Here is a 12,896-nt window from a genome sequence, read left to right as displayed (position 1 = left end):
AGCGGTACTTAGAATTTGTTGGAGCTGAAGCTCAAAGTCTGGAGTGTTTGGGCTGCCTAGCGCCTCTCGACCGACAGGTGTCAACTCTAGTAATCGGTAGCCAAGAGAGAGAAGGACCAGAGCGGCGGCGGGAATAGGGCGACGAACACCTCCGATGTTAACTTCGTGCTTGTTGTCTGGCTCACAGAAATGCCACGCCACGATAGTTTGCTTGTCCTCTAACAATCGTACTGCTTCGACGCTCGCCTGGGATGTCCATGACAGAGCCGTGTCCCAGGGGGCTGTTGTTTGCCCATGAACAAGTAGGAATTTTGATCTTTTGATCTGTGCTGTTTCCTCCAACCAAATGTTGAATGCATCCTGGGAAGTCAAATCTTCGGCTCGAAAGGGGGGTATTCTCTTGAGGTGTGAGAACTCTTCATCTAGTGAGGAGACGAAGTCTTGTAGCTGGGTGGACACATTATTCGTAGGAAAGCCGAGAAAGGAGCGCGTCTTATCAAGCCTAGTGTTTGTCCTTTCGTTCTTGGTTTCTATTACGGAATCAATTAGTTCACATGGTAAGGCCAGGCCGGTAGAAGTGCAGCACCTACGCTCAAGCCCAGCATCTATTTTGCTCTCTACTCTGTCCAGCCGCAAGTGTGCCTCCATGTCACGCTCTTTGACAAGTTCTTCAACTGCGCTTCGTAGATCCGATATTTTCCTTTCCAAGTCAAGTTGGGGAGGTCGGACTACTGCGTGCCAGATCCTCATGGAGGAAGTCCGAGAGTAATAGACGGTTGCCTCTTGCATGAACTCAATACCAAGACGGTACACAGTAGCAACGCACTCCTTTAACACACTGCTGTTGCTATAGATGCCGACTAGCTTTTGTATCCGCGAATACTCAGACTTTAATGTCTGAATTGTGCTATAAAGCGCAATCTCTGTTTCGACCTTGTTCGCGGCAACCTGCGAGCATGTTATCAGGGATACTTCTAGTCTATAGCCCGATCAAGTAAATGGTCTTCATGTCTTTAAAGACACTCCTTGCTCATGAAAGCTTTCAGTTCTTACTTACCACCATGAATAGCCCTAGAGCTTGAAGAGCACCCGTCACGAAGCTCTGGTCGAGGCCCCCCATGAGCTGCACCACACCTGAGTAAGCTTGACAGTAGCCACGAAACCCCACCAGAAATTCGCACAGCCTTCTGCCAGCTCGTTTGCTGATTCTTGGATCAGAACGATGAGATGTCTCCAGCGAAGACGCGGTTTTGATCCGCTCATTAATGAGTCTGTCTAGCGCGTCGAGATCTGAGACATACAGAGCAGATACGTCGTCTGGTTTCGCTTTAGAGAAGGTGAATCGCCAACCACCTTCAAGGACCTTCTTGCGAATCCGTTGCCAGAGCAACTCAATAGAGTCTAAAGAAGTAGATGCGGCCTTCTTCATCACAGAGCTATTGGATGAGGAAGTAGATTAAGAGATTGTCACAATCAATAAAATTTAGATAAGAGGGTCAATGCTGATGCAGATCCTTACCGCTGAAGCTCATTCCCGGTTCTGGTCCAGAATCCTTCTATCTCTTCACTAGTGTATCTAACCCCATGTGAAGACGAGGCTGGTGGCTCCATGTTGGAAATGACGATCGTGAGAAGAGGTTTGTGGTGTAGCTGAAGATTTCCCGGCAGAGGAAGGATGTTTCCGTTTATACGTGCATGGGACATGCCTATCGGTGGTTTTCAAGAAAGCCCCCGGGATTTGTAGACACGGTTATAACGGAAAGGTAGCAGTGTAGCCAATACCCCAGGAATATTACGATTGAAGCCGTGCATTTATGAAAGCATGCATGGGATTTTCAGACCCTATCATGCCTCCACGAACACCAATACACACCAGCGAGAGGTTCTTAGCGTACAGAACGCTGTGTCTCTAAGTTGTATCTGCATGTATCGTGCAGAAAGGGCATCATAATATGTAGTAAGATCTATTTATATTAGACAATCAACCAGTTGGGATCACAAGTTGCCATCAGCTGAAAGAGGGGTTCAGAATGATTTGATGAGGGTAGACGTCTCAATGGTGGCCTCACTGTTGATTGAGGCTATTGTAAAAAAATGGCGGCAATTGATCTGTGGCTATGCATGTATGGGTGGTCAGAAAGTTGAAAATTACAATAAATATACATTTGTTTTATATAGCGGCTTACCTTTTTCAGGTTCAGCTATATACGACTATTGATTCATTCATGCAGTGATAACTACATAGAAGCTGATAGGTGGAAAAGAGCAGTCTCAGCCTTCACTATTATAAAAATAAGTAGCAATTTATCTGCGCCTATGCATGTATGGGTGGTCAGAAAGTTGAAAATTATAATAAATGTGCATTTGTTTTGTATAGCGGCTTACCTTTTTCAGGTTCAGCTATATGCAATTATTGATTTATTTATGTAGTATTTACTACACAGAAGCTGACAGGTGGGAACGGGCAGCCTCAGCATTTTAGAATCTTTTGTGTTCAGTCAGTAAATGTAGCTCGAATTCTCCAACTCGGAGAAAATGATGGTCATTTATTGTTTCATTGACTTCTAGTAACGAGACCCAAACATAATCATTCTACGAGTTCATTTTGCCCTGCAGTTTGATATTATGGCGACAGGAATGCAGCATTTCTCCAGCGACACCATTTCCACCCTCGAGCGCAGGTACATAGCGCTGCTCGAATTGAGGATCAAGGACTTGGAGTCTAGGGTTGGTGAGACTAATGAAGAGAAGGCCACTTCTGACCTTGTGCCGCTTGCTGGAAAGAGTATGAATTCCCAGCCAGTAAGTCATGAAAGAAACAAAGCTATTATCTCGGTAAACTCACTGAAGTGCTTGTGCTTACCACCCATGCCAGGGTACATCTGAGAGAGATATCGAGTTGAAAGAGAACGAAACCACATCGGCTGAAACCAATCCACTCAACGGTCCCCAGACGCCAAGGTGTCTCTTCGTCCAGCGTCCACTGGAACCTATCAATGGCTCGGCAGAGTGCGCCTTAGAGCGTTCCGAATTGGTCAAGCTGGGGCTGGAATCCATCGAGACTGGAAGCGAAAGCCAAGGGTCGCCCGAGCAGCTGAAATATTCCAGAATCGTGGAAGAGAATGGTAGATATTTCGAAACTGAGATAAGCGTCCAAGCACCAGAGCTGAAGGCCTTGTTGAGTGTAGCTCTCGAGGCATATCCCAATTTGCACCTTCCCCCGCCTGATTCGCCTTCTTCCTGGGACAAAACAAAGGATCCTGTCGTCTTCGTCAGCCCTTGCGAGCCTCTGATACACAACTGGGACAGACTTAATGACTTGGCAATCGAGGATTCGCTTCGGACGGAGGAAATGAAGATTCGTATTCAAAAGCTGGGACCTCGTACAGACGTCACGATGGCCGGGTCCGAGGAGCAAAAAGCACGAGCGCTGGAGTATCTGGGAAAAGCCAGCAACCTTGAGAACGCACGTGCACAGCTGAAATTGATGCTAAAGCTCGTCAAGACGATACCAGAGTTGGCCAAGTACTTTCAATCAGTCGAGGCGCAGAACAACACTGGGTCTATTCAGTTTGAGCATCTGTGGACCATCTTTCCACCTGGGGAGATCGTTTTCTCAACACTGTTCATGAACGAACCCCAGCTTTTCATCGTCAAGGACTCCAACGACACGCGCGACGTAGACGAGAGACCTGGAAAAGACACGTCAGATGTGTCATGGTCAATTGTTGCTTGGGCCTACGACTGGGACGGGGCTTGTTTCAAGAGAGTGCCAGTGCAATTTCGATTCGAACAGTATACGGGAAGCAAGGTTATCAGTACACTTCATTGCCATCCATTCAAGTTCCACAAACCGGAAGACGCGTCAAGATCTGATGAAGCTTCACGAGAAGCAATGGAAGAGGCATTGCTAGAACGCGGTAAGAGGTTTGCGGAACTATGCGTGAAGCAGCAGGGATCACAGATGTTCGATTACGACGGATTTGTAGTCTCTCACGGTACTGGCTTTCAGAATCAGGCCGACGATAGTGGCGACATCTTGTGGCGCATGATATTTGGTATAAGCAGCCAGAGGAGCAAAGAGCGAAGAGCGCCCAAAAAACGACGTATCCAAGGCCGTGTGATGGTGGACTTCGAAGCTTACCTTCAGTACTCGCCATGGTCAGGCACTTACGCACCTATGGGTTCGGCAGACTTTCCTCGCAGAGATAATGAGTGTCGATGCCCAGCTTGCGTTACGAACGCAGCTCTCAGAGACAGCCAGAAGATGGCATACGATGGCGTGAAGACGCAAACCCATTTCGAAGATCTCCAGTTCAAGATTTGTCCTCCAAGGGTACTTGGCTATCATCTGGATTGAAGAACTTGGTTGGAGTTAAATGTAGGAAAACAAAAGACAAGCTCCAGCGAAGCCACCAAAGAATGGGAAAGCTACCTCAAGGACATCAAGGAATTGCGTAGCTCGCAGGCGTTTGAGAAGCTACAGCTTCTTCCAACACAAAAGTCGCTAATCAAGGACCTAGTGCGGTGTCACTCCAGTGGGGCTAATTCGAAGCCATTGATGACTGACATCATCAAAGGTAAAGGAAAGGGGCTAGTGATTTTACTTCACGGGCCACCAGGTGTTGGGAAAACTCTTACGGCAGGTAAGTCCGCCATCGATTTTGTCAGCATAATCAGGCACAGGAATCCTTCGGCTAAGCACTCTGCTTCTTTTTCTCTTTAGAAAGTGTCGCCCAGCTCGCCGGCAAGCCGCTATTTTCTGTCGGTGTTTCCGATATTGGTCTCAAACCAGCGGAAGTGGAGCAGAATCTCGAAGCTCTCTTCGAACTGGCAGCTAATTGGCGGGCTGTATTGCTGTTTGACGAAGCCGACGTGTTCCTCGAGTCGCGGAGCAGTCATACATCAGATCTCAACCGCAACGCTTTAGTGTCGGTCTTGCTCAGGGTCCTCGAATATTATGAGGGCATCTTAATACTTACGACGAATCGTATCACCCAGTTTGATATTGCCGTACAAAGCCGCGTAAATTTGGGCATCAAATATGATGATCTACAACGCGACCAGAAACAGGAGATCTTTGACAACTTCATTGGCCAGCTCAAGCCTGACCAGGTGAAGGACAAGGAAAAGATTCAAAGCTGGTTCAAGGACGAAGAAGAGGCTAGAGATTGGACTGAGGGGCTTAATGGGCGGCAAATCAGGAACATTTTGTTTTCGGCCGCGAGCCTGGCTCAGCAGGATGGTGGAGAACTGGACTTGAAACACATATCTAGAATGGCGAAGAGCACTTGGAGATTCCATGACAGTATCAAGACCGTTGTTGACGAGGCACGCCGGAGAGCTGAGGCCGGGAGGAAATAGAATTTGGGAATAGCCGCCCCTCGCTATCGTCCTCCACTTCTCTGTCTTCCTTCATAGCGACAAACTTTGTTCATACGTCTTTCATCAACAAATTCTGCTGCCTGCCAGCGTTGATTGTATACGTGTTTGGCAGGTATAATCAGTACAAAGGCGGCTAATAAAAAAGTCTCATGCCACCTTACGGCGGCGGGTGATCTGGCTGCACCTGAGCAACATGGTAGCATTTTTAGCCAAGCCTGAAGGTGCATCTAAGTTTAGTTTGTATAGTTGCGGAAAGGCGAAGGACCAGGGGGGATTGGTGCATCGGTTCTAGCCAAGGCCTGGTTCGTTGAGTCAGTTGCGGCAGGTTTGTGATGCATGTGTCGGTCCTCATGTGTCGTCGAACAGTTGCTGAAGCTGCTGTGAGATGCCTTTCCCGCTTGCCATTCTGCTTGGCAGCCAACGCGGGGAAGGGAATATGCCCGCTGAATGGGTGATGATTGATTTGATGTAGTGACCGGAGCTTAAATCAAGACTTACTTTCCGGCATTAATGGCCCGTTTTTCCAAGAGACAGATCAGGTGGAAAGTGGCAGTATCTTCTTCGGCAGAGTCTTGCGGCAGAGCTCCATGACATTATGCCATAGATTCTCATCCTTATCCACATAATGTTCAATCGCGCACCCTGATCTTGTTAGCAGCGTGTCAGTGATGACCTTCATGAGGCGCTGCGAACATTCGATCCTCAACACACAGGAAAGGAGGCATCTGTGCGTGCCGTCTATGCGTTTTCGCGTCACCTGCTCTTCGGTTCCTCAACTGCACTCCAGAGAGGCCGGACCGGATGACAACCATTGTTGTCGACATCTCAAAAGATTCGCATCTCACAAATAGCCATTGAAATCGAGAGATTGAAGGCTCCCAATTGGAGACCCTATCAGCGGCAATTCATGCGCATGCCGCCGCATTTCGATTGGGAGTTCGACTCCTTCACATGCAGTAGCGTCAGGGGAAACTCGTCGCCATGAACTCTCCCGCGGGGTAAGACTCCATCTCATGGGAGTGTAATCGTCTGGGTTCTCACCTCTGGGATTGCATTGGAAGCCAATTCTTTGACGATTATGTTAGGTTTTCTTCCTCGAGTTGACTTGCGTTTCCACAGACGGAATTCCCCCTCCTGATATCTCTCCTGAACCAAGAACATCTCGCCACTATTCTCACGAAGATAAGCTTACGGGAGTCAGCGGCAAGCCTTGCTTTCAAATACAACTTGAAGATGCGGTCTGGAAATGGCAAGAGTTGGGCCTCGTCGGAAGCTTGAGAACTCGGTAGAGCGCCAGCGAAGTTGCCGCGAATAGCCCCAGTCATCAACCCCTGCATCATGTCTACCTCGACAGATGAGCCAGCCTTTGACAAGAAGATGCGATGGCACTCGCTCTGCAACGCCTCACAAGGTGGTTCCAGGACCGCATGTTTTCATCCCGGGATCTTTCTTGGATTTGCATGTTTCTATGCCAGCCGCGACTCCGAGAACATGCGGCTCGACCTGAAGTATGCCATGATTTTGTGACATGGGCTGTGTGTACCCGTGGCTGTTGGATAACATCACCGTCATCCACTCGGTCGTCGACTCGTTCTGCACCGAGGTGGTATTTACGATGGTCCAGTCCGCTTGAAGTTCACCAACTTCCACCAGTGCTCCTTGCCTCCCATACAATGAGTTCATTTTACACAGATGATCAGCACGATCTTGTAGAATCAGCTGCACCAATTGGGTAGCATCACAATGCCGAATGGTTTCTGCGGGTCCATTCCACCAGCTAGTGCCTTTGGACGAAAGCAGCTGTGTTCATGATTGGAATATTGGTGACAGATGTCACACAAGCTGTCGGTGAATCTCCGTTCGCATCAACTGGATATGATGATTCGAGCTGCCATAAGAGCGGTATGCCGTAGACGAGGACCTTGCAGCCGTGCATTTCATCATCAGCGGGAGCGTCGCGGACGCCTCTTCTGTTTATTCCGCGCTGATCAGGCTGGCTCGTTTATAATATACGCTCTCGACCCTCGTAAACGAGGACTTTGCAGTAGTGGTTCAGGAAAAGTTGGGACTGTCAGCACCACCGAGGTTGTATGACGTTAATTGACGAGCAGGGAAGACCGACTCTGTTTCTTGTGATCTTTTGGAAAGGCCACCTCTGTGTGGAGCACGGTGACTCGCCTTTGGTTCTGTTACCAGACCCTACAGCGAGCAGTGCAAGCCCCCATCGCTTCATAGACGCTTGAAATCAGAGGAAGTTCACTGCAGCGACGTCAAGGAAGCGCAGACCCAAGTGGACATTGCGTGTTTAAGGGGAGAACTTGGTCTGGTCAGGGCTTGTCATGTGCGACTATGCCACGCATACTAAGGTCAACTGAAGTCCCGACCTCAACCGGGACCAGGTCATTCCTGTCAGCTATAGTAGCAGAAACCTGTTTTTTCTTTGATTCCTTGATAATTCTAGACAAGTGCTTAGTGGCTAACAGGTCCGGAACTTCAAGTGGGTGAGGACGTTGCTGGAGAAGTTTCTGGTTGGAAGAAACGCCAAGATCCAACATCGCAACGCCAGATGTATGGCGGCGAAAAGCGAGAATATGGCACTCTCCGTTGATTTGATGCTGTTTCTGTTGCATTCGAAGCTGTCGGTGCTCGAGCCTTTCGAAGATGAGCAGCCAAGTGGCAACGAGGCATCATCTTCGACTCAACATCTGCAACAGAAGGTGAATATCGACAAATGACTCGCCATGCGATGAAACTCGACCACATGCGCTCGAAGAAACATAGATGCCCCTTCTCTGTCTCACATGTCATTGTTCCCTTTGAGATATCTGTTGACCAGTAATCGATGCCTTGTATTGTTGATGGCTGTGATGAAAATGGGTTGACGAGACAACAGGTCGTGGGATTGCCGCTGGGGATGATAGATCACGACGTGATGTGGGCGATGATAATCCCGGATTGGTTAGGCCATGGGAAATGGCCGATTGCGTTGCCATCGTCGCCGTCTTGTGTTGGTGATGGTTTGGGCACCCCGCCGAGTTGCCGGAGGCAGATTTCATCCCCTCAATACTAATTAGGGAAGCCGTCCAGCGGTTGTTGAGAAGATTCTTCGGCGAAAGACCGCCGGACTTCTCTCTCCCTCCTTCGACTGGAAAACTTGTGTTGGCTTCCTGCAGCCGCCGCAGCAGGAGCTTGGGCGTGACGCTTCCCCTTGAGACCGTGCTGGAAAGCAGTTACAAGTAGAGATTTGGCGGGGCGTAGACTGTTGTCTGAAGTTGACACCTTAGCTGCATCCTCTGTGTGAGTGGAAACGTTCTTGCTTGCGTTGCAACGCCTGAAGACTGAAATTCCTTCAGAGCTACCTCCACAGAAACCTCAGGATGCTTTCTCACTGTGCTTCTTCGCATATGTATCCAGCTCCACCCAGGAAGCACTTCGACGCAACCAGGTCTTGAGGCTTGCTGATATCAAATGATGTCAAATTTGCGTCGACATTCACATTGGTCTTAGGCCTCTGCTTAGGAAGTAGAAGCTTAGGGATAAGGCTTTTTCTTCCATAGCCTCGCTTCAGTGGCGTTTAAGAATCGAAAAGACAGCTTTTGTGAGCGAGTGGTTTCTGTATTCATTTTTAGATATGGACAAAGCGTCTACATGCATCGTGCAGGACCTCCGAGTGGCACAAGAGCCAGAAGCCTCACACCGATCTCGCTGGCTCCAACCAAGAGCATCGACACCCAGCCAAGAGGTTCACAGAAGCATGCAAAGGGGAGACCCAGACTCATTTCGTCCTGAGCAAGCCTGCTGCGCAAGCCGCTAGTGAAGTTGCTCGCTTGAGGAATGGTATCTTGGAAATGGTGGATTGAATGCAGCCACGCGGCATCATCAATTGTTTGCTCTTGACTCGTACCTACTCAGGCAGAGGAAGATTGGGTAAATAGTTTCACATGTTCGTGGGAATACCATCAAAGAAGGGGGCATCATTGCTCATTACAAAACACAAGAGCCAGGTGGCGATGTCAGGGACACCACCAACTCTTTCAATCCCAAGCATCTTCCACCCAATGCCAATGCCACCGCCCTGGGTTTGTCATCGCCAAAACAGCCATCGCCCACGCTGCTTTAAACGCTCTTCGTGCCATGAACTACTTAAGTCTGTTAACCTTCACTTTCTTCCTCGATCTCAAAGAGTTGCTAAAAAACCGTCAGTTCCGCCGTCTTCACTCAGGCTCAGGATCCACGCGTCAAAACGCAAAGTCTCAATCTCGCCAAGAAAGACCCGCGTGCCCCTCCAAATTGTCGCTTGCAAGGAGTGAAGCTGACACATCTTTTGGCATCGAGCTCTGGACTACGGCTACTGATAATGAATGGGATCATGGCGGACAACCGAGCCCCGTGTAAACGAAGCCATGCACTCGCAAGGCAATGCTTCGGGTGAAGACCCAGATCGCCAGCAGAGCATGAGACGAACCCAAATCTGCGCAGGGTATAGCCCCTCAAGCACGTCCGTGCTGTCAAGACTTCTCAGCGCAGAGTCAGATCTGGCCGACTATCGTCAACATTCAGTAACGGTTCCCAACCCGTCAGTACCCAGTTGGGCTATCATTTGAAAAACTGCTCGGCGCTGCGTTATTTGATGATCGAAGTGATTTCCGGTTGCTGGAAAGGCGCCGCTCCCTCGCTGCCCCCATTCATGTCCAAATCAAGAGGCAAGAAGACCGAAAGCTCCTGGAGACACTGTGGCGCCCTGAAGTCGCAATGTCATCTTGCCAAATTATTGAGCCATGGTGTTTGAGCGCATTTCATTCGCTCACGCACCTCCAAGACCTGGCTGGTCTGTCGTTCGAGGCCAAACAATCCGTGGGAAAGACCAACTCAAGACACTGTCACACCGCCTTCACATCCGCAAGACCAACTCCACATGACGCTAAGTTTCCTACAACATGGACAGGTTCACCATCAAGCTCAGTTCCTGCCACCGCCAAGGTAGGGGCGAATCCGGATGATCATCCATTCTGAAACCAACCTTGGCAGATTCGGTAACCAAGTCCACGAAGGTTGGCATTCGTTTTTGGATAGACGAAATCGGCGCAATCGTTCGCCCGCTAAGCTTCCGTGCTGTGGCATATCTTCAGGACCCCCTCAGTTGACTCACCAGACGTCCATGTGTTGAATGCGGTGTCGTCTTCCTTCCTGGGTGGCGAGGGCATTGGAGCCGAAGGGTTCAGAACCCACGAAGGCGTCTGCTCTTGCGTCACGAATCCTGAGCATCACAGCAATAAGCCGAAGGAGTGGTCTTTTCTGGCGAACCATTCGAGCAGACATGTGTGACATGTCAACACCATCAAGGGCATGCCTGATCCCAGATACTTGCTACATTTGAACTCTCAAGCCGATGATTCTTCACAGAGCTGGCGACGAAGAAAGTAGTAGCATGGAAAACCTGCGATTGAGTCTACGGGGCCAGGACTGAACGGAAAGGAAAAGCTGGCGCGTCATATTTGGTGTCTGACTCTCAGGTGCCATTCGGCTGGCAGACGACAGACGGGCAGTTCCTGGACACCGACCATATCGTGAATCAACCCCACGGGCACCTAGATCTTGCCATCAAGGTCGTGAACCGCGATGGCCAGTCCTCCCGTTCGCTCAAAGTCAACCATGGCGAAGAATGCTCGCGTGACGGTTCTTTTCGCGGGTCCCATTCCGTCTCGAGCGACCGACATTGATAGCTCTCAAGGCTGTGGGGAAGGATCGACGATGAGGTCGCTGGTCTGAAGACAATGGCATCATGAGTGGATCGCACGATAGAGTCTTCAAGGATGACGAAGCTGGGTCTTATGCTCTCACTCATTAGGGCAAACGCTGACACCGGTGCTGGCTGCTTGGACAACACCGGCTGCAGCTTTGGGTGCGGCAAGTGAAGGGGATGTGGGTGATCGGGCATTGACTCAGTCGAGGGCAACAATAATAGTCTGAAGGTGCTTTCGGAGAGAAACCACGCACCCTCCTCAGGCGTCCGGCACGGGGAATAAAATAAGGGAGCAAACTCTCATAATGTCATCGGATGGGATGGATTCAGCGCCTCCGAGACGAGGGAGCAGGGTGCGAACTGGCCCGCCTTGTTGAAGATCAATGAAATTCTCAGGGTCGCAATACGAGGCGACACATGTAACTCTTCTCGAGGGATACGCGGGCGGCGGCCGCGATGAAGATGTCTTGGGCTGTCTGGGGTCTGCACAGGGTTGGGCAAAAGCCGGCAAGGTTGGGTCAGATCCTGGATAGGCAGTGCATGGTCAGACGTGGCCCTCGCAGTCCGCACTTGCTGCTGCTTCGTCTCGCCATTCCGCAGTTTGGCCGTCAACCCGACAAAGTCAACCGTGGAGGAATGCCGTCATGTCGCTTTGTCCATGCCGGGTTCATGAAGCTGTGCCCATATCCACAAAGTCACGATCATCGTCATGGTTGTTGTGGCATTCACGATGTTTCCGTGCGTATTCCTACCCTGGCTAAACCGAGCATCAAAGTCTTCCGAGGTCACAGTCGCCAAGAATATCCAGAAAGTCAGACGAAGAAAGCCAGGGAAAGCATGCGACGGTAAGTGTCATCTTGTCAAGCAGTTGGCGAGGTAACCAGTCACCCATCACTTGGCCGTTGCTGTAGTTTGCCTCCTCATCATCCATGAGGTGACGGCCAGGTCAATGGCTACGAATGCGGATGGATATGCGATATGGGGCCGCAATCTGTCGCCTCGGTCTGTTGGCTAGCCGGACAGAACAGAGCATGTGACTCAGCCTGGAGACGTGCGGTTCACTTGGTGCGCATGATTGGAAGGTTGGCCAGAACCTTGTGGTGAAGCGGGCGGCATGGGGTCGAGGCTGAGGGTTGGGTCCAGCCGATGCGTTTGCGAGGCCCCGCGCTGATGATGTACCGTGGTCAGCCAGGACAGACGAACATATTGGACAATAGGATTCGGGTTGACAAGCCTGGAACCGCGCTGTCGAGTTGACTTCCCGATGGTGGGGGGAAGTGATCCGTGTAAGAGCAGAGGTGTAGGTTGAAGATGCCATCGAAAGAGACACGGCTGACTTTGGTCTTTTCCGCAGGCCGGCCGACTACTGGCGTGAAACTGTGCGCATGCTGGCAGGAATCAACCATGGCGGCCACGAGAGATGTGAGATCGACCGAGGCTTTCCGGAGGCACAATGTCAAGGACGTCGAGTAGTGGCAACCGCTTGAAGCGCAGAGTTCCGGAGAATAGACTGAGTCCCGGCTCAAAGAGATGACACGGTCTGCAGGTGCATGGAAAGCCAAGAAGAACAGAGGCTGTAAGCAATTTGCCGGCACGAGATCGTTCTCGCGATGTGCGCGCCGCCGCTAATCAACATGGCCTGGCGTAAAAGCAACAGCAAGGTGTTGGCACCATCTCAGAGAGCGCCGGTGCCGCTTTGCTGATGTTGAGGCACGCCGGTAGGCGACCCAGACGAACCCAGCAGAGGTATGGAGCAGTGGAAGGGCGG

At 50.5% G+C, this 12,896-nt stretch overlaps 1 protein-coding gene across 1 annotated transcript; it reads left to right on the top strand.

Moving 5' to 3' along the window:
* Positions 1–2,625: 2,625 nt before the first annotated feature.
* Positions 2,626–5,364, top strand: GCG54_00015260 (ATPase family AAA domain-containing protein 3A-like; the record flags this gene model as incomplete). Its single annotated transcript, XM_045415072.1, has 4 exons — positions 2,626–2,802; positions 2,876–4,336; positions 4,376–4,646; positions 4,727–5,364. 4 exons carry the CDS (start codon positions 2,626–2,628, stop codon positions 5,362–5,364), a joined length of 2,547 nt encoding a protein of 848 aa, XP_045257441.1.
* Positions 5,365–12,896: the final 7,532 nt, after the last annotated feature.

The sequence above is a fragment of the Colletotrichum gloeosporioides genome (assembly GCF_011800055.1).
Source record: "Colletotrichum gloeosporioides strain Lc1 chromosome Unknown consensus_99, whole genome shotgun sequence".
Lineage (NCBI taxonomy): Eukaryota > Fungi > Ascomycota > Sordariomycetes > Glomerellales > Glomerellaceae > Colletotrichum > Colletotrichum gloeosporioides.
The sequence above is the reverse complement of the archived record's forward strand: the minus strand, read 5'-3'. Positions and strand labels throughout refer to the sequence as shown.